General features: G+C 52.7%; 2 protein-coding genes across 7 annotated transcripts in view; one reads left to right on the top strand and one right to left on the bottom strand.

The window, feature by feature from the left end:
• Positions 1–4,908, top strand: part of LOC110835224 (periodic tryptophan protein 2 homolog) — a 34,639-nt gene extending 29,731 nt beyond the window's left edge. For 2 of the 3 annotated variants that reach the window (XM_087349978.1, XM_087349979.1), the window contains exons 18-19: positions 2,441–2,541; positions 3,167–4,908. In XM_087349978.1, coding sequence (XP_087206104.1) covers positions 2,441–2,541; positions 3,167–3,189 — 124 coding nt within the window. In that variant the 3' untranslated portion in view covers positions 3,190–4,908. Of the gene's footprint in view, positions 1–2,440; positions 2,542–2,649 lie in introns of all 3 variants that reach the window. The other variant, XM_022075222.2, reaches the window with a different exon arrangement.
• LOC147873438 (lysosomal dipeptide transporter MFSD1-like) overlaps positions 1–20,761 on the bottom strand; it is a 62,478-nt gene that overhangs the window by 2,553 nt on the left and 39,164 nt on the right. For 3 of the 4 annotated variants that reach the window (XR_015535419.1, XR_015535412.1, XM_087349983.1), the window contains one exon: positions 7,083–7,570. The exons of the other annotated variant lie outside the window; for it this stretch is intronic. Coding sequence is in view for 1 of the 3 variants with exons in the window: in XM_087349983.1 (XP_087206109.1) it covers positions 7,454–7,570 (117 nt within the window). In the remaining 2 variants the exon portion in view is untranslated. Of the gene's footprint in view, positions 1–7,082; positions 7,571–20,761 lie in introns of those variants that run through there. 4 annotated transcript variants of the gene reach the window in all.

Genomic DNA, 20,761 nt, shown 5'->3' with positions numbered 1-20,761 from the left:
TTCCTTTTTTCACCCAGCCTTACATTCTCATATCTGTTCTCTTCTTTACACCAGTATTTCTTTTACCCGCTGGCCCGCTTTTCCATGCTGAACAGCCACGACACTTCCATGCGACAACTACGCCTTCCCTATAGGATTTTAGGTTGTCACGGCAATGAATCTGAAGATGGCTGTCTTCTGGGTTGTATTGCCGTGTAGTCTGGTAGAAGTTTACCAACGTTTCAGAGGTCCTTGCTGCCTCCATAATCAGGGTGAACTTTAGCAGACTACATGGCGGAACGACCCAGAAGACTGCCATCTACACCCTCCCTTTTATGTTTATTCTCAGTTTCTAGTTTTAAGGCCCCATATGTTTAGAAATCCCTACCACACTGACAGGGATCTATTTTGTGTCCATGGTGTTGTCTGATGAATTTCAGCATAAACTATGAGTCTATACGAAGAGCATTTGTCACTCCCAGAGGCACAGATGAAATACTTCAGATTACAGCTCAAACAAAAGGTCTCATGCTGCTGGCTTCCATCCTCTGACTTTGAAAATATCCACCCAGACAACAGACTGACCCAAGGGCTGACCCTAGCGCGTGTCTGTCGATGGAGGGGAGCAACGTCAAGTAGGGGAGGAACCCTGCTAAATGATGGCGGATGGGGCCCTGGTGAAGCTGCGACAGGTCCAGCAAACTGGCAGTGGATTGAACAGGAAACTGCTTTCAAAACATTACAAAGCCTTGGGTGAGGGCTTTGTATGAAGACCCACAAGAAAAGCGGACACGTCACAGGACGAAGAAGACGACAGACCAAATGTTGTGACAAGATGCGGTGTTTGAGAATGTGTGCGATGAAGTTGCATGCGCCTGTTACTGCACACTCTTGTCATGATGATGTAATGTTTTGATAAATACGTTCCAGTTTTCATGATCAAACATCAAGTGGAGGTTTTTGGACTCTGAAATGCAGCTGATAGTTTCTTAGCAGATTTTCTGGGTGCTTCACACAAACACACACTGACATCAAGTGTATTTCTTTTGTCTTCCACTGTGTTTTGCATGACATGGAATTGGTCAGGAATATTCCTTTCTCCACGCTGCGTATATTAGCCTCGGCTGGAGCTGCTTTACTGACAGTGCAAGGCAAAGTTTGCTCTTAATTGATAATGCCTTAATCACTTTATCCTTTCTCATGAACCCACTTGCCTGATGCTCCTCAGTGGTGAATGGACTTGCATCTGCCGTGGACGATGTCAAAACACATTAAAACATGAGAGAAAGTTGTCTTTATTGTTGTGTAAAACATGTCCATAGTAGCAGACTTGTGAAAGGTGAACGCCCCCACAATCTTGGGAATCCCCCTCACCCCCTCTTTCTCTCTCACAGCAGTCAATGATATTTGCCAACCGCACACGTACCGTCTCCATAATGAATGTCTTTTTGTTTTGTTTTCTCATTCATGATGATTTGTATATTATGACTGTAGACCATCCAGTCATAACATACAGCTGTCCTTGTATGTCACTCATGTTTTGTTCATAAAACGCACGTTATACTCATTACACAGCTTTTATTTTCATACCCTCATGCATGTAATATTTCAGCTCATGATAGAGAAAGTATTTTCTCTTCAAATTCTGTGTGTTAGCATTCATAAATGTTTCAGAATCTTAAATACAGTAGGGCACCGCTTATATGGCAGGTTAGGGACCAGACCCCCGCCGTAAAGCGAAAATCGCCGAAAAGCGGATCTTTGCCTTTTTTCAAATGCATATCAAAGCCTAATAAGATGTTTACACTATCATATAGTAAGTGCACAATAGCGCTAGGCCTAAGAAAACGATATGAAAGTAAAATGAATATCAGTAGTACACACATTGTGGCTCGTTTGATCTTCAATCCACGCAACCAAAATTTTTTCCATGTTGTTTCTTATGACTTTAGAGTTCATTGGTGTGGCACTTTTAATTTCATTTAACACTTTCTCCTTAGCGTTCACGATGGCACTAACAGTTTGACGAGCTAGGCCTAGCTTACGTCCTATCTCGGCCATAGACATGCCTTGTTCACGAAGTTTAATCATATCTAACTTGGCATTTAAAGTAAGAAGCTTACGACTCCTCTTTTTATCGCTACTACCCTTAGACGCCATTGTAATTACACTGTAGTAACACAAAAATATTATATAAATATACAGTTCGTAATAACTGAAAAATTGCCAGAAATACAGAGACGCAGAGCGCACAAAAGCTGTAAACAGACTGAATCAGCGACGAGAAAATGGCGCCGGACGCACTTCTCTGACTCAGCTGTTGAGCGCCGTATTAGCGGATCGCCGTAAAGCGGAGCGCTGAAAAGCGGGGCCCTACTGTATGACTATATTTTGTATTGCTGCATGTCATGTTTTTAAAGAAAACTGCTATGATCAGTTGTTATGTCTCTGAAACTTACAGATGTGACTTCAATAAGTACACTCTTCAGTACATTAGAAAGCTTGGAGAGATCAGAAGTTCAGTCAAGGCACAAGAGGACATGGAAGTTGAGACTGTACCAGGTATCTAACCTTCAAAATCAGTTACAGACATTAACATTTGAGACATTGGTAGTGCATTTTACATCAGATGTTGTTATTGACTTTTGACTCTGTGTGATATTCATATAGGTATAGGTGTCTAAGGGAGCAGCCGTATTCACGGGATGACCGAATGAGACGTCAGTCCTCCGTGGCTTGCAAGGGGGAGTGTGGATCAAGCATGTGCAAGCTGTGGTCCATTAGACAAGTGCAGTCTGTTGATCATATTTGTTTTGGGCCACAAGCTTTAATGGTTTTATTTAGAAACAGACTTGTGGAAATGTAATTCTTTGATAATAATCGATAGTTCTGTTGTTTTGTTGTGCTCGATAAAACTTTGTGCCCTCGCGTTTGTGCTGTTGCTTTGTGGAGTGAGAATCCACTGACGCGTTTTGCTCATTTGAACACATTGCAGAATACATTAAATTTTCTCTTACATACCTGTTTGGTGAGATTTTGTTGTGGCTTGAGAACCTACCAGCACTTCTCAGTACATCGCATTTTGTATCTTTTGTGGTACACTTTGAAACACTAAGCAGTATGCAACCCCACATCACCCTCCTTACATTTTAATTGCACTGTTTTTCATATTCCTCATTTCAAACAGGTGTGACAATTCAGCAGGAATGAAGTGGCCAATAATTACTGAAATTTACCTCAAACCAAGTGACTCTCTTCTCTACAAAAGCTGGAGTGCCAATGGGAGATGGGGATGAGGCAAATTCCCAGCATTTTCAATCAGGTTTCACACGTTGATGAGTCGCTTTGACACATGATGTCAGGAGGACGAAGCTGCTAACAGTAGTCATGATTAACAAATGTAAATTGTTTTTCTTCCCCCCACTTCTATGTCTGCCGTTATATTGAGCAACTGTTGGTTGTTTTTGGTTATTCGATCACCTTTGTCATTGTACGCGATGCTGGTTACAGTCCTTTACAGTTTGTGGCATAAAAATATTTTGTTGTTCATCACAAACATCGCCTTGTGTTGTTGGTAGATTGTGCGTATTTATCAGCACATACAGATTATGTCTGTCTCTCCAGGCCATGCACTGCCTTCAAGTCTTGTCTCTGTCCTCGACCTAATATCGCCATGTTTTATTTTTGTCATTTGGTAATAGCAGTTCAGATGGAATGCCCTTTCTCTCCACGACAGTGAAGTTTCTGATTAGTTAGATCATCAATTAAGTCAGAAGAGGAAAAGATGATGTCCATATGCTCCTCCCTCTCTGTCAAGCTCTTTATGATAGCGTGTGTTGTCTTAATCTGTGGTCACTCGTGTCATGTTTCATATTTACCCTTCGTTTGAAAAGCTTTATCTGCAGCCAGACTTTCATAAGGAGAGTAACACTTTGATTGTGCTTTGTTCTAGACGTCAGATACAGTTTTCTGATTCCACAGAAGAGTTCATATCTAATAATGTAAAAGAACCAGTCACGTTTTGTTGTTGAGCTGTAGAAACGTGCAGGGAGCTGTTTATTTGTGACCAATATGTCTGACAGGTTGTTCTGTATGTCATGCCTTATTTGAACATTAATCACCAGAAGGAGAAACATTGCTTCTTCATCTTACATAACAGAATCCTTCCATCTTCTGAGGAGTTGGCCCAAACATCTCTTTCCCTTTGGGTGGTATCATAACATTTTTGGTATCGTGCCTGAAATCGTTCTGCGTACATGTTCTTTCTAGTTTTTCCGGTACTATGTTATAAAATCTGCTATTGGTGTGAAGTTTAGTTTTTTTCCGTAATGTCCATAAGTTCTTCATTTCTTTTGTGATCAGAAGTGTGTAACCTGAAGTTCTTATGAAACAATTTTCTATCAGTACAACGAATAGTCCATGATTCACTATCATAAGTGAGAATTCTGTTATATTTTGATACTAGTTTTGGTTGGAAAATTTGGTTTGTGATGCCTTTTATTTTCAAAAGGTTTGCGATTTTGACAGTAAGATCATTTTCCTCCTCATAGGACAGGTGATATCCCGAATAATTGAAAGTATTTACTTGTTCTAGGGTTTTATTATTAATACAGATTTTGCTCCTTTCCTTTGAAAGCCATAACTTTCGCTTTTCCTATGTTTATTTCCAAAGAATATATTGTAGCTATTTTATTTAAATTGCGCACTGAATATTGTAAATCTGATTCTGATTTAGCTATGAGTACCTGGTCATCTGCAAACAGCATTTTGCCCATAGTAAAGGTTTGGTTTGTTGGAATATTTCCATGTCTAGGCTGTCTCCATTCTTTTATTATTGTGTTCATGTAAATAATAAATTGTAATGGTGAAAGAGACCTCCAGAAATATGTTCCCATTCTGAGAGTTCAGATTAAATTTTTATTATTATGAGATTGTTTTTATAAGTGTTATAAACTGCTGCGCCTCTTATAGCCTCTCCTATCCAGTTCCCAACCTTTGTCTACTCATGGTGCAACCTGTTCCAACTAAAAGGCTCTGGCAACTGAGTCACAGCGGTATAACTGCTGCGTATACCCAGCCGGAGTTTGAGCCCTGAAAGGTGTCTTTGTTCTGTTTATCTTTATATTTAAATATTTTTCATTAAATAATACCCTTCGATTATTCGAAGTAGTTTCATTTGGTTTTTTTTTGGTTTTCCTTTTGCTTTCACCGCCTTACCCTCCCCAAGCCGTACCACCTCCCGGCCTGGGAAGATCTTGGCCTCAGTAACATAATCCGGCAGTCCCCTTCTCGGGGGGGTACAATGATAGCAGAGCGTGGTTTCGGAAATTTGGTGAATGGAAATTTGGTTTGCGGAAGTTTTATTTCTTTTTTGGATTCTAACAGTTTTGACGGTTCTGTGGGTCCTAAGTGTGTTGTGGTGAACGCGCAATTAGGACACCGTGTGGCCCAGACAGGTTCTGTTGTGGCCTGCCGACCTTGCCGGTGCTAGCGCTTGTTTGTATTTGAGCGTGCTAAGGGGCAAGTTTGTCAGGTGGGGCGTTGGATGGGCCTTGCTTTAGATCACTGGGTGTTGCGGTTTGGTGGAATTAATTAATTATTTATTTGTTTTTGGATTTTTCTTCTTCTCTCTCTCATGGCTCCGACAATTGGCTGGGTCTACAACCTCAGTAAGGAGAACCTTACGAAGCTCTGTGAGAGGTATCGAGTGGATGCCACTGGTCCTCTTGCTGAGCTTCGAGCCCGCTTCGTTGCGTTCTTGCGAACACAGGAGGAACGGGAGATCTTGGCGATTCGCATGGAGGTAAGGGGACCTGAATATCCTGTTGATGTTGCGTTGGCTGAGGTCCAAGCCGGAGGGCTCCCTTCGGTTGGTGGGGAAATGCCCATGGAGGAATCCATTTGTCCTGTCGACACGGGGAGGGGGGTTCCCCTGAACCCACCCGGTACGTCCTCCATCCACAACGTTAATATGCATGTGATGTTAGGGATGGTTAAACCAATTATTGTGTCTGTCCTCAAAGCGAGATGTTGTAATCAAGAAAAGATAAGGATCCTGTTCATTTGGATTGGCTGACAGGGGATAAACTCATTGGAGTGGAAATGAATCCCCTTGCCCTTGCTAAGAAAATTCCAGCCTCACGTGAAGAGAAGAGGTTTGGTGTAATATGAAGGGATAAAGGGATGAAGATAAAATTAAGTACTGTATTCATAATGTCTTCTAGACGCAAACCATTAAACCCTTTGGTGTATGTGTTAATTTGCTCCAAGTGAGAAGTAAAAATTTCAAAGGGAAATGTTTGTGCAACAGATTTTGTATGTTCAAAGATGGTTATTATGTTAAAGTACTTTTCATTTCAGCTGTATAAATGCTATATGAGGGCACTCAGATATCTGTGAAAAGTTGTCACATTGTTTTTATGAAGTTACATTCTTGTTTCTTGTTTATGCAGAATACCATTCTGTATGTTATTAAATATGCCCATTGTAACACCAGTTGAGGCTTGCGTTCTGGTTGGGTGAGGTACCACAAGCACATTGATTTGTAATTTTTTTGGGGGTCTTCTCGGTCGTGGCTCTCTGCGTCTCTGAGTACATGCACTTTCGGCGCTCTGCTGTCATAAAGAAACTGCCCACTACGAAGCTGAAAACCAGGGCTGGGGCTCCGACGTGCTGGTAATGACGTATGGCTTGGAGATCTGGTTTTGCTCTATGCCACTTTGATTGGGCGCCCGCGCTGAAGCTCGGTATCAATATGGACACCCTGGGGGAGCCCGGGGTGGTTAGGTTGGTTAACGAGGGCTGGACTGGGCCAGAGAGGAAACTCAGCAGCCAGAAAAGTCCCCGTGTGGGCGGAGCATGACGCTGACTTCTCGAGGCCCATATAGTGTCGAGGTTAAGAATGAGTAGGAGCTGTACTACCCCACCCCCCAAGTGCCTACATGGACAACTTTAATTTTACTTTATAATATAATAATACAGGATGAGTCAGAAGTGTGTTTACAAACTTTGTGTGTGTGTGTTTCTGGATCCAAAATGAGAAAAAAAAATTTACTATGAACATGTGGTCTTAAATGCTTCATTTTAAAAATAATAGACTAAAATAAGTTTTAATGTATGTCTTTATTGCCAAGTACAAGGTCAGGGATGTTTCTTAAAAACAGGTGCTCAAAGGTTGCTCCTCCGTTCTCCACACATGCCCGAGCATGATGTGCACAAGACTAACGTATTCGTTCATACACACCAGGGTTTCCTCGGATCGTCTGGCATGCATTCTGAGCACGTTCCCGTTTGTGGGTGTTGCATAAATGACGGACTTCAAGTGACCCCACAGATAAAAGTCCAATGGAGTCAGGTCCAATGACCTCGGTGGCCATGCAACTGGACCACCATTCCCAACCCATCGCTGAGAGTACTGTTCATTGAGATGATCTCTGATGCAATGGGAGAAGTGTGCTGGGGCTCTGTCTTGCATTTAGTGGTACATCTTCAAGGAGACGTGGCAAGTGTCTTCTGAAGAATCACTGATATGAAGGTCCTCTTGGACACGATGGAACCATGTGTGGACCAGTGAGCATGTCGCCAACATTTCCTGCCCAAACATTAATTGGAAATCTTTGCTGGATTCTCTTTGATATAAAGTCAATTCATTGAAACTTATTTTTGGCTATGATTTCGAAAATGAAACATTTGCAACCCCATGTTCATAGGAACATTTTTTCTTATTTTTAATCCTGGAACATGCACATGAAGTTTGTAAACATACTTCTGACTCATCCTGTATATATGACATGGTTGAGAGCCCCAACTATTAGCAAAATTCCTGTTTCCATTTTAAGGCTCTGTTTACCATTTCCAGCAATGCGTTTCATACGCAGGAATGGTGTTACTTAGGAAGGGACGATGCCTCCGCCCTTAGTTAGCTTTTTGGTTGGTTTAGCCCCAACCACTTCAGTACCCTGAGGATGAGGATAGAGATGGACCTCGAAACGGTGGTCTCTTCATGTTTTAACCACTTGACGCGGATGATAGCACAAGGGGATTTTATTGTACACAGTCGCAGTGAAAGCTCAAGATCTTGTGCACCAGTGACTGTGCAGCAGAGTCCCTGTCAGTCAGTCAGTCAGAGGGTTCGCCAGAGACAGGACACGCCAGAAAACGTGTCTGGCAGGTATCATGTGGGGAGGATTTCGAAACAAATCTTAAAATTTTTCAATATTTTCAAAATATCGAAAAATGCTGGAAATCATCTAAATGGCGCACAAAACTGAAAACATTTCGAAAGTTTTCACTTCAAAATTTTTTGAATTTTCTCGAAAGTGTTTGGTTTCGTGAGCGTTTTAGACAATTTAGAACATATTTTTGTTTTTTCGAAAATTTTCAAAAATTCTCAAAATACCACACACACGAAGCCCACTAGAACAGCTTCCTGTTAGAAAACGTCTCTACCAAAGCAGGTCTGTACATGACTCGCTGACAGCCTCACCAGCTCTCTGCCTTACTCAAGTCTATTCCTCACAACGTCTCTGCCTCACACTGTCTATACCAGACCCGGTATCCGCTGGAAGCGTTCCTTGCAACGACGGCGCATAAGAAAAAATGCTGTAGAGAGACAGGATGGTCCAGAGACTACAGCAGAGTCCCTGTCAGTTAGTGAGAGGTTTCGCCAGAGACAGGCCACGCCAGGAAACGTGTCTGGCAGGTATCATGTGGGGAGAATTTGAAAGCAAATTTTTCAAAATTTTCAAAAAATCGAAAAATGTTGGAAATCTACTAAATGGCGCACAAAACTTAAAAGAAATCGAAAATTTTCAGTTCATAATTTTTTTGATTTTTTTCAAATTTTTTTAGTTTTGTGAGCGTTTTAGACAATTTTGAACATTTTTTGTTTTTTCGAAAATTTTCAAAAATTCTCAAAATACCCCACACCCGAAGCCCACTAGAACAGCTTCCTGTTAGAAAACGTCTCTACGACACTAGGTATCTGCATGACTCGTTGACAGCCTCAAAAGCTTTCTGCCTTACTCAGTCTATTCCTCACAATATCTGCCTTAGACTCTGGCGGACGTCTGTCTCACCCGGTCTCCGCCGGAAACGTTCCTTACAACGAAGGCGCGTAAGAAACAGGGTCATAGAGAGACCGGATGGTCTAGAGACTGTGTACAGCAGAGTCCCTGTCAGTCAGTGAGAGGTTTCGCCAGAAACTGGCCACGCCAGGAAACGTGTCTGGCAGGTATCATGTGGGGAGAATTTGAAAGCAAATTTTTAAAATTTTCAAAAAATCGAAAAATGTTGGAAATCTACTAAATTGCGCACAAAACTTAAAAGAAATCGAAAATTTTCAGTTCATAATTTCTTTGAATTTTTTTCGAAAATTTTTGGTTTTGTGAGCGTTTTAGACAATTTCGAGAATTTTTGTTTTTTCAAAAAATTAAAGAAATTCTCAAAATTCCCACACCCGAAGCTCACTAGAACAGCATCGTGCTAAAACTCGACTCTACTACAGCAGGTCCTTCCATGACTCGTTGACAGCCTCAAAAGCTCTCTGACTTACTCAGTCTATTCCTTACAATGTCTGCCTCACAGTCTATGGCGGACGTCTATGCCTCATCCGGTCACCGCCGTAAGCGTTCCTTACAAAGAAGGTGCGTAAGAAACGGTCATAGAGAGACCGGATAGTCTAGAAACTGTGTACAGCAGAGTCCCTGTCAGTCAGAGGGTTCGCCAGAGACAGATCACGCCAGGAAACGTGTCTGGCAGGTATCGTGTGGGGAGAATTTGGAAACAAATTTTGAAATTTTTCAAAATTTTCAAAAAAATCAAAAAATGCTGGAAATCTTCTAATGGCGCACAAAACTGCAAAAAATTGAAAATTTTCACTTCATAATTTTTTTGAATGTTTTCGAAAATTTTTGGTTTTGTGAGCGTTTTAGAAATTTTTCCAGCAATTTTTTGTTTTTTTTTTGTTTCGAAAATTTTCAAAAATTCTCAAAATACCCCACACCCGAAGCTCACTAGAAGAGTTTCCTGCTAGAACTCGTCTCTACGACACTAGGTATCTGCATGACTCGTTGACAGCATCAACATTTCTCTGCCTTACTCAGTAGTCTTCCTCACAAGGTCTCTGCGGGACGCGTTCTCTGCCTCACGTCTGTCTCAATCTGTCTCCGCCAGAAGCGTTCCTTGCAACGACTATGCGTAAGAAACAGCTCATAGAGAGTCCGAATGGTCTAGAGTTTCTGTACAGCAGAGTCCCTGTCAGTCAGAGGGTTCGCCAGAGACAGGTCACGCCAGGAAATGTATGTGGCAGGTATCGTGTGGGGAGAATTTGGAAGCAAATTTTCAAAATTTTCAAAAAAAAGAAAAATGCTGGAAATCTTCTAAATGGCGCACAAAACTGAAAAAAATCGAAAATATTTAATTCATATTTTTTTTAATTTTATCGAAAATTTTTGGTTTTGTGAGGGTTTTAGACAATTTTCCAGCATTTTTTGTTGTTTCGAAAATTTTCAAAAATTCTCAAAATATTCACACCCCAAACTCACTAGAACAGCTTCCTAATCGAACTCATCTCTACGACACTAGGTATCTGCATGACTCGTTGACAGCATCAACATTTCTCTGCCTTACTCAGTAGTTTTCCTCACAAGGTCTCTGCGGGACGCGTTCTCTGCCTCACGTCTGTCTCAATCTGTCTCCGCCGGAAGCGTTCCTTGCAACGAAGTCGCGTAAGAAACAGGGTCATAGAGAGACCGGATGGTCTAGAGTTTGTGTACAGCAGAGTCCCTGTCAGTCAGTGAGAGGTTTCGCCAGAGACAGGTCACGCCAGAAAACGTGTCTGGCAGGTATCGTGTGGGGAGAATTTGGAAGCAAATTTTCAAAACTTTCAAAATTTTCAAAAAATCGAAAAATGCTGGAAATCTTCTAATTGGCGCACAAAACTGGAAAAAATCGAAAAATTTCACTTCATAATTTTTTTTGAATTTATCGAAAGTTTTTGGTTTTGTGAGGGTTTTAGACATTTTTCCAGCATTTTTTGTTGTTTCGAAAATTTTCAAAAATTTGCCTTGCCTTGCCTCGCCTCGCCTCACCTCGCCTCGCCTTGCCTCGCCTTGAATAGCGCCTCGACTTGCCTCGCCTTGCCTTGCGATTCGCCTTGCCTCGCCTTGAATTTCGCTTCGCTATGCCTCGCCTTGCCTTGCGCCTCGCCTCGCCTCGCCTTGCCTCGCCTTGCCTTGCGCCTCGCCTCGCCTCTCCTTGCCTTGCGCCTCGCCTCGCCTTGCGCCTCGCCTCGCCTTGCGCCTCGCCTCGCCTTGCGCCTCGCCTCGCCTTGCGCCTCGCCTCGCCTTGCGCCTCGCCTCGCCTTGCGCCTCGCCTCGCCTTGCGCCTCGCCTCGCCTTGCGCCTCGCCTCGCCTTGCGCCTCGCCTGGCCTCGCCTCGCTTTACGCCTGGCCTGGCCTCGCCTCGCCTCGCCTTGCGCCTCGCCTCGCCTCGCCTTGCGCCTCGCCTCGCCTCGCCTTGCCTTGCGCCTCGCCTTGCCACGCCTTGCCTTGCGCCTCGCATTGCCTCGCCTTGCCTTGCCTCGCCTAGCGTCGCCTTGCGCCTAGCCTCGCCTCGCCTCGCCTTGCCTCGCCTTGCCTCGCCTTGCCTTGCGCCTCGCCTTGCCTCACCTTGCCTTGCGTCCGCCTTGCCTCGCCTTACCTTGCTCCTCGCCTAGCATCGACTTGCCTTGCGCCTCGCCTCGTCTTGCCTTGCGCCTCGCCGTTCCTCGCCTTGCCTTGCGCCTCGCCTTGCATTGCGCCACGACATGCCTCGCCTCGCCTTGTGCCTCGACTTGCCTTGCGACTCGCCTTGCCTCGCCTCGCCTTGCCATGTGCCTCACCCTGCCTCGCCATGCCTTGCGCCTCGCCTTGCTTTACGCCTAGACTTGCCTCGCCTTGCCTTTCGACTCGCCTTGCCTTGCGCCTCGCCTTGCCTTGCGCTTCGCTATTCCTCGCCTTTCCTTGCACCTCGCCTTGCCTCGACTTGCCTGCGCCTCGAATTGCCTCGACATTCCTTGCGCCTCGCCTTGCCTTACGCCTCGCCTTGCCTCGCCTTGCCTTGCACCTCGCCTTGCCTCGCCTTGCCTTGCACCTTGCCTCGCCTCGCCTTGCCTTGCCTTACGCCTCGACTCGCCTTGCCTTGCCTTGCGCATCGCCTCGCCTTACATTGCCTTGCGCCTCGCCTCGCCTTGCCTTGGGACTCACCTTGCCTTGAGCCTCGCCTTGCCTTGCTAATCGCCTTGCATCGCCTTGCCTTGCGCCTCGCCTTGCCTCGACTTGCCTTTCGCCTCGCCTTTCCTCGCCTTGATTGCGCCTCGCATTGCCTTGCGCCTTACCTTGCCTCGCTTTGCCTTGCGCCTCGCCTTGCCATGCGCCTCGCCTTGCCTCGCCGTGCCTTGCTCCTCGCCTTGCCTTGCCTTGAATTGCGGCTCGACTTGCCTCGCCTTTCCTTATGCTTCGCCTTGCCTCGCCTTGCATTTCGCTTCGCTATGCCTCGCCTTGCGCCTCGCCTTGCCTCGACTTGCCTTGCGCCTCGAATTGCCTCGCCTGCCCTTGCCTTGCGCCTCGACTTGCTTAGCCTTGCCTTGCGCCTGCCTTCCCTAGCCTTGCCTTGCGCTTCGCATTGCCTTGCCTTGCCTTGCACCTCGCCTTGCCTCGCCGTGCCTTGCTCCTCGCCCTGCCTTGCCTTGAATTGCGCCTCGACGTGCCTCGCCTTGCTTTGCGCTTCGCATTGCCTCGCCTTGCCTTGCGCCTCTCCTTGTCTCGCCTTGCCTTGCGCTTCGAATTGCCTCGCCTGGCCTTGCCTTTCGCCTGGACTTGCTTAGCCTTACCTTGCGCCTCGCCTTCCCTAGCCTTGCCTTGCGCTTCGCATTGCCTTGCCTTGCCTTGCACCTCGCCTGGTCTCGCCTTGCCTTGCGTCTCGCCCTGCCTCGCCTCGCCTTACGCATCGCCTTGCCTTGCGCATCTCCTTGCCTCGTCTTGCCTTGCGCCTCGCCTTGCCTTGCGCCTCGCCTTGCCTTGCTCCTCGCTTTGCCTCGACTTGCCTTGCGTCTGACCTAACCTCGCCTTTCCCTGCGCATCGGCTCGCCTCATCTTGCCTTGCGCCTCGCCTTGCCTTGCGCCTCGCCTTGCCACGCCTTGCGACTAGCCTCGCAGCCGCCTTGCGCCTCGCCACGCCTTGCTTTGCGCCTCGCCTTGCCTTACGCCTCGCCTTGCCTTACGCCTCGCTTTGCCTCGACTTGCCTTGCGTCTGACCTAACCTCGCCTTGCCCTGCGCATCGGCTCGCCTCATCTTGCCTTGCGCCTCGCCTTGCCTTGCGCCTCGCCTTGCCACGCCTTGCGACTAGCCTCGCAGCCGCCTTGCGCCTCGCCACGCCTTGCTTTGCGCCTCGCCTTGCCTTACGCCTCGCCTTGCCTTACGCCTCGCCTTGCCTCGCCTTGCCTTGCGCCTCACCTTGGCTCGCCTTGCCTTGCGTCTCGCATTGCCTCGTCTTGCCTTGCGCCTCGCCTTGCCTAGCGCCTCGAATTGCCTTGCGCCTCGCATTGCCTTGCGCCTCGCCTTGCCTTGCTCCTCGCTTTGCCTCGCCTTGCCTTGCGTCTGACCTAGCCTCTCCTTGCCCTGCGCCTCGGCTCGCCTCATCTTGCCTTGCGCCTCGCCTTGCCTTGCTCCTCGCTTTGCCTCGACTGGCCTTGCGCCTGGCCTTGCCTCGCCTTGCCTTGCGCCTCATCTTGCCTCGCCTTGCCTTGCGCCTTGCCTTGCCTTGCTCCTCGCCTAGCCTCGCCTTGCCTTGTGACTCGCCTCGCTTTGCCTTGCGCCTCGCTTTGCCTCGCGCCTCGCCTTGCGTCGCCTTGCCTTGCGCCTCGCCTTGCTTACGCCTCGCCTTGCCTCGCTTTGAATTGCGACTCGCTTTGCCTCGCCTTTCCTTGCGCCTCGCCTGCCTTGCGCCTCGCCTTGCCTGCGGCTCGTCTTGCTTCGCTTTGAATTGCGACTCGACTTGCCTCGCCTTTCCTTGCGCCTCGCATTGCCTTGCGCCTCGCCTGGTCTCGCCATACCTTGCGCCTCCCCTTGCCTTGCGCCTCGCCCTGCCTCGCCTTGCCTTACGCCTCGGCTTGCCTTGCGCCTCTCCTTGCCTCGCCTTGCCTTGCGCTTCGCCTTGACTCGCCTTGACTTGCGCTTCGCTATGCCTCGCCTTGCCTTGCACATCGCCTTGCCTCGCCTTGCCTGCGCGTCGAATTGCCTCGACATTCCTTGTGCCTTGCCTTGCCTTACGCCTCGCCTTTACTCGCCTTGCCTAGCCTTGCCATGCGCCTCGAATTGCCTCGCCTTGCCTTGCACCTCGCCTTGCCTCGCCTCGCCTTGCTTTGCTCCTCGCTTTGCCTCGCCTTGCCTTGCGCCTCGCCTTGCCTTGCGCCTTGCGTTGCCTTGCGCCTCGCCTTGCTTTGTGCCTCGCCTCGCCGTGCCTCGCCTTGCTTTGCGCCTCGCTTTGCCTCGCCTTGCCTTGCGCCTCGCCTTACCTCATTTTGCCCTGCGCCTCGAATTGCCTTGACATTCCTTGCGCCTCGCCTTGCCTTTACTTGCCTTGCGCCTCGCCTCGCCTCGCCTCGCCTTGCCTTGCGCCTCGCCTTGCCTCGACTTGCCTTGCGCCTCGCCTCGCCTCTCCTTGCCTTGCGCCTCGCCTCGCCTTGCGCCTCGCCTCGCCTTGCGCCTCGCCTCGCCTTGCGCCTCGCCTCGCCTTGCGCCTCGCCTCGCCTTGCGCCTCGCCTCGCCTTGCGCCTCGCCTCGCCTTGCGCCTCGCCTCGCCTTGCGCTTCCCCTCGCCTTGCGACTCGCCTCGCCTTGCGCCTCGCCTGGCCTCGCCTCGCCTTACGCCTCGCCTGGCCTCGCCTCGCCTTGCGCCTCGCCTTGCCTCGCCTCTCCTTGCCTCGCCTTGCTTTGCGCCTCGCCTTGCCACGCCTTGCCTTGCGCCTCGTTTTGCCTTGCTCCTCGACTGGCCTTGCGCCTGGCCTTGCCTCGCCTTTCCTTGCGCCTCGTCTTGCCACGCCTTGCCTTGCGCCACGCCTTGCCTTGCGCCTCGCCTTGCAACGCCTTGCCTTGCCTCGCCTTGCCTTGCTCCTCGCCTAGCCTCGCCTTGCCTTGTGACTCGCCTCGCTTTGCCTTGCGCCTCGCTTTGCCTCGCGCCTCGCCTTGCCTCGCCTGCCTTGCGCCTCGCCTTGTCTCGCCTTGCCTTGTGCCTCGCCTTGCCTCGCCTTGCCTTGCGCCTCGCCTTGCCTCGAATTTGCATTGCGCATGTCCTTGCCTCGCCTTGACTTGCGCCTCGACTTGCCTCGCCTTGCCTTGCTCCTCGCCTTGCCTCGCATTGCCTTGCGCCTCGCCTTGCCATGCGCCTCGCCTTGCCTCGACTTGCCTTTCGCCTCGCCTTTTCTCGCCTTGATTACGCCTCGCATTGCCTTGCGCCTTGCCTTGCCTCGCCTTGCCTTGCGCCTCGCCTTGCGCCTCGCCTTGCCTTGCGCCTCGCCTTGCCTTGCGCCTCGCCTCGCCTTGCGCCTCGCCTTGCCTTGCGCCTCGCCTTGTCTCGCCTTGCCTTGCGCCTCGAATTGCCTCGCCTCTCCATGCCTTGCGCCTCGACTTGCTTAGCCTTGCCTTGCGCCTGTCTTCCCTAGCCTTGCCTTGCGCTTCGCATTGCCTTGCCTTGCCTTCAACCTTGCCTTGCCTCGCCGTGCCTTGCTCCTCGCCCTGCCTTGCCTTGAATTGTGCCTCGAAGTGCCTCGCCTTGCCTCGCGCTTCGCATTGCCTCGCCTTGACTTTCGCTTCGCTATGCCTCGCCTTGCCTTGCGCCTCGCCTTGTCTAGCCTTGCCTTGCGCCTAGAATTGCCTCGCCTGGCCTTGCCTTACGCCTCGCCTTGCCTCGCCTTGCCTTGCGCCTCGCCTTCCCTAGCCTTGCCTTGCGCTTCGCAATGCCTTTCATTGCCTTGCACCTCGCCTGGTCTCGCCTTGCCTTGCGCCTCGCCCTGCCTTGCCTCGCCTTACGCCTCGTCTCGCCTTGCGCCTCGCCTTGCCTTGCGCCTCGCCTTGCCTTGCTCCTCGCTTTGCCTCGACTTGCTTTGCGTCTGACCTAGCCTCGCCTTGCCCTGCGCATCGGCTCGCCTCATCTTGCCTTGCGCCTCGCCTTGCCACGCCTTGCGCCTCGCCTCGCAGCCGCCTTGCGCCTCGCCACGCCTTGCTTTGCGCCTCGCCTTGCCTTACGCCTCGCCTTGCCTTACGCCTCGCCTTGCCTCGCCTTGCCTTGCGCCTCGCCTTGCCTCGCCTTGCCTTGCTCCACACCTTGTGTCGCCTTGCCTTGCGTCTCGCATTGCCTCGTCTTGCCTTGCGCCTCGCCTTGCCTAGCGCCTCGCATTGCCTTGCGCCTCGCCTTGCCTTTACTTGCCTTGCGCCTCGCCTCGCCTCGCCTCGCCTTGCCTTGCGCCTCGCCTTGCCTCGACTTGCCTTGCGCCTCGCCTCGCCTCTCCTTGCCTTGCGCCTCGCCTCGCCTTGCGCCTCGCCTCGCCTTGCGCCTCGCCTCGCCTTGCGCCTCGCATTGCCTTGCGCCTCGCCTTGCCTTTACTTGCCTTGCGCCTCGCCTCGCCTCGCCTCGCCTTGCCTTGCGCCTCGCTTAGCCTCGCCTTGCCTTGCGTCTGACCTTGCCTCTCCTTGCCCTGCGCCTCGGCTCGCCTCATCTTGGCTTGCGCCTCGCCTTGCTTGCTCCTCGCTTTGCCTCGACTGGCCTTGCGCCTGGCCTTGCCTGGCCTTGCCTTGCGCCTCGTCTTGCCTCGCCTTGCCTTGCGCCACGCCTTGCCTTGTGCCTCGCCTTGCAACGCCTTGCCTTGACTCGCCTTGCCTTGCTCCTCGCCTAGCCTCGCCTTGCCTTGTGACTCGCCTCGCTTTGCATTGCGCCTCGCTTTGCCTCGCTTTGAATTGCGAATCGCCTTGCCTCGCCTTTCCTTGCGCCTCGCATTGCCTTGCGCCTTGCCTGGTCTCGCCTTGCCTTGCGCCTCCCCTTGCCTTGCGCCTCGCCCTGCCTCGCCTTGCCTTGCGCCTCCCCTTGCCTTGCGCCTCGCCCTGCCTCGCCTTGCCTTGCGCCTCGCCTTGCCTCTCCTAGCCTTGCGCCTCGCCTTGCTTTGCCTTGCGAACCGACTTTGCCTCACCTTGCCTTGCGCATCGCCTTGCCATGCGCCTCGCCTTGCCTCGTCTTGCGTTGCGCCTCGCCTTGCCTTGCGCCTCGCCTTGCCTCGCCTCGCCTTACGCCTCGCCTAGCCTCGCCTCTCCTTGCGCCTCGCCTCGCCTCGCCTTGCTCCTCGCCTCGGCTCGCCTTGCGCCTCGCCTCGCCTCTCCTCTCCTTGCCTCGACTTGCCTTGCGCCTCGCCTTGCCACGCCTTGCCTTGCGCCTCGCATTGCCTCGCCTTGCCTTGCCTCGCCTCTAGTCGCCTTGCGCCTAGCCTCGCCTCGCCTCGCCTTGCCTCGCCTTGCCTTGCGCCTCGCCTTGCCTCACCTTGCCTTACGCCTCGCCTTGCCTTACGCCTCGCCTTGCGTCGCCTTGCCTTGCGCCTCGCCTTGCCTTGCGCCTCACCTTTGCTCGCCTTGCCTTTCGTCTCGCATTGCCTCGTCTTGCCTTGCGCCTCGCCTTGCCTACCGCCTCGCATTGCCCTGCGCCTCGCCTTGCCTTGCTCCTCGCTTTGCCTCGCCTTGCCTTGCGTCTGAGCTAGCCTCTCATTGCCCTGCGCCTCGGCTCGCCTTATCTTGCCTTGCGCCTCGCCTTGCCTTGCACCTCGTCTTGCCTCGCCTTGCCTTGCGCCTCGTCTTGCCTCGCCTTGCCTTGCGCCAAGCCTTGCATTGCTCCTCGCCTAGCCTCGCCTTGTCTTGTGATTCGCCTCGCTTTGCCTCGCGCCTCACCTTGCTTCGCCTGCCTTGCGCCTCGCCTTGCCTTGCGCCTCGTCTTGCCTCGCCTTGACTTGCGCGACGCCTTGCCTTGCGCCTCGCCTTGCAACGCCTTGCCTTGCCTCGCTTTGCCTTGCTCCTCGCCTAGCCTCGCCTTGCCTTGTGACTCGACTCGCTTTGCCTTGCGCCTCGCTTTGCCTCGCGCCTCGCCTTGCCTCGCTTTGCATTGCGACTCGCCTTGCCTCGCCTTTCCTTGCGCCTCGCATTGCCTTGCGCCTCGCCTTGCCCTGCCTCGCCTTGCGCCTCGACATGGCTTGCGCCTCGCCTTTCCTAGTCTTGCCTTGCGCTTCGCATTTCCTTGCCTTGCCTTGAACCTCGCCTGGTCTCGCCTTGCATTGCGCCTCCCCTTGCCTTGCGCCTCGCCCTGCCTCGCCTTGCCTGACGCCTCGCCTTGCCTTGCGCCTCGCCTTGCCTCGCCTTGCCTTGCGCTTCGCCTTGACTAGCCTTAACTTGCGCTTCGCTATGCCTCGCCTTGCCTTGCACATCGCCTTGCCTCGCCTTGCCTGCGCGTCGAATTGCCTCGACATTCCTTATGCCTCGCCTTGCCTTACTCCTCGCCTTTCCTCGCCTTGCCTCGCCTCGCCTTGCTTTGCTCCTCTCTATGCCTCGAATTGCCTTGCGCCTGGCCTTGCCTCGCCTTGCCTTGCGCCTCGCCTCGCCTCGCCTTGCCTTGCGCCTCGCCTTGCGTCGCCTTGCCTTGCGCCTCGTCTTGCTTCGCCTTGCCTTCTACCTCGCCTTGCCTCGCCGTGCCTTGCTCCTCGCCCTGCCTTGCCTTGAATTGCGCCTCGAAGTGCCTCGCCTTGCCTCGCGCTTCGCATTGCCTCGCCTTGACTTTCGCTTCGCTATGCCTCGCCTTGCCTTGCGCCTCGCCTTGTCTAGCCTTGCCTTGCGCCTAGAATTGCCTCGCCTAGCCTTGCCTTACGCCTCGCCTTGCCTCGCTTTGCCTTGCGCCTCGCCTTCCCTAGTCTTGCCTTGCGCTTCGCAATGCCTTGCATTGCCTTGCACCTCGCCTGGTCTCGCCTTGCCTTGCGCCTCGCCCTGCCTTGCCTCGCCTTACGCCTCGTCTCGCCTTGCGCCTCGCCTTGCCTTGCGCCTCGCCTTGCCTTGCTCCTCGCTTTGCCTCGACTTGCCTTGCGTCTGACCTAGCCTCGCCTTGCCCTGCGCATCGGCTCGCCTCATCTAGCCTTGCGCCTCGCCTTGCCACGCCTTGCGCCTCGCCTCGCAGCCGCCTTGCGCCTCGCCACGCCTTGCTTTGCGCCTCGCCTTGCCTTACGCCTCGCCTTGCCTTACGCCTCGCCTTGCCTTACGCCTCGCCTTGCCTCGCCTTGCCTTGCGCCTCGCCTTGCCTCGCCTTGCCTTGCGCCACACCTTGTGTCGCCTTGCCTTGCGTCTCGCATTGCCTCGTCTTGCCTTGCGCCTCGCCTTGCCTAGCGCCTCGCATTGCCTTGCGCCTCGCCTTGCCTTGCTCCTCGCTTAGCCTCGCCTTGCCTTGCGTCTGACCTAGCCTCTCCTTGCCCTGCGCCTCGGCTCGCCTCATCTTGGCTTGCGCCTCGCCTTTGCTTGCTCCTCGCTTTGCCTCGACTGGCCTTGCGCCTGGCCTTGAAAGCCTTGCATTGCGCCTCGTCTTGCCTCGCCTTGCCTTGCGCCACGCCTTGCCTTGTGCCTCGCCTTGCAACGCCTTGCCTTGACTCGCCTTGCCTTGCTCCTCGCCTAGCCTCGCCTTGCCTTGTGACTCGCCTCGCTTTGCATTGCGCCTCGCTTTGCCTCGCTTTGAATTGCGACTCGCCTTGCCTCGCCTTTCCTTGCGCCTCGCATTGCCTTGCGCCTCGCCTGGTCTTGCCTTGCCTTGCGCCTGCCCTTGCCTTGCGCCTCGCCCTGCCTCGCCTTGCCTTGCGCCTCTCCTTGCCTCGCCTTGCCTTGCGCTTCGCCTTGACTCGCCTTGACTTGCGCTTCGCTATGCCTCGCCTTGCCTTGCACATCGCCTTGCCTCGCCTTGCCTGCGCGTCGAATTGCCTCGACATTCCTTATGCCTCGCCTTGCCTTACGCCTCGCCTTGCCTCGCCTTGCCTATCCTTGCCATGCGCCTCGAATTGCATCGCATTGCCTTGCGCCTCGCCTTGCGACGCCTTGCCTTGCGCCTCGCCTTGCCTCTCCTAGCCTTGCGCCTCGCCTTGCTTTGCCTTGCGAACCGACTTTGCCTCACCTTGCCTTGCGCATCGCCTTGCCATGCGCCTCGCCTTGCCTCGTCTTGCGTTGCGCCTCGCCTTGCCTTGCGCCTCGCCTTGCCTCGCCTCGCCTTACGCCTCGCCTAGCCTCGCCTCTCCTTGCGCCTCGCCTCGCCTCGCCTTGCTCCTCGCCTCGGCTCGCCTTGCGCCTCGCCTCGCCTCTCCTCTCCTTGCCTCGACTTGCCTTGCGCCTCGCCTTGCCACGCCTTGCCTTGCGCCTCGCATTGCCTCGCCTTGCCTTGCCTCGCCTCTAGTCGCCTTGCGCCTAGCCTCGCCTCGCCTCGCCTTGCCTCGCCTTGCCTTGCGCCTCGCCTTGCCTCACCTTGCCTTACGCCTCGCCTTGCCTTACGCCTCGCCTTGCGTCGCCTTGCCTTGCGCCTCGCCTTGCCTTGCGCCTCACCTTTGCTCGCCTTGCCTTTCGTCTCGCATTGCCTCGTCTTGCCTTGCGCCTCGCCTTGCCTACCGCCTCGCATTGCCCTGCGCCTCGCCTTGCCTTGCTCCTCGCTTTGCCTCGCCTTGCCTTGCGTCTGAGCTAGCCTCTCATTG

The sequence above is a fragment of the Zootermopsis nevadensis genome, unplaced genomic scaffold, assembly GCF_977971745.1.
Source record: "Zootermopsis nevadensis isolate Lab colony 2312 unplaced genomic scaffold, Znev_1.0 Znev_ptg000017l, whole genome shotgun sequence".
Classification (NCBI taxonomy): domain Eukaryota; kingdom Metazoa; phylum Arthropoda; class Insecta; order Blattodea; family Termopsidae; genus Zootermopsis; species Zootermopsis nevadensis.
The sequence above is the reverse complement of the archived record's forward strand: the minus strand, read 5'-3'. Positions and strand labels throughout refer to the sequence as shown.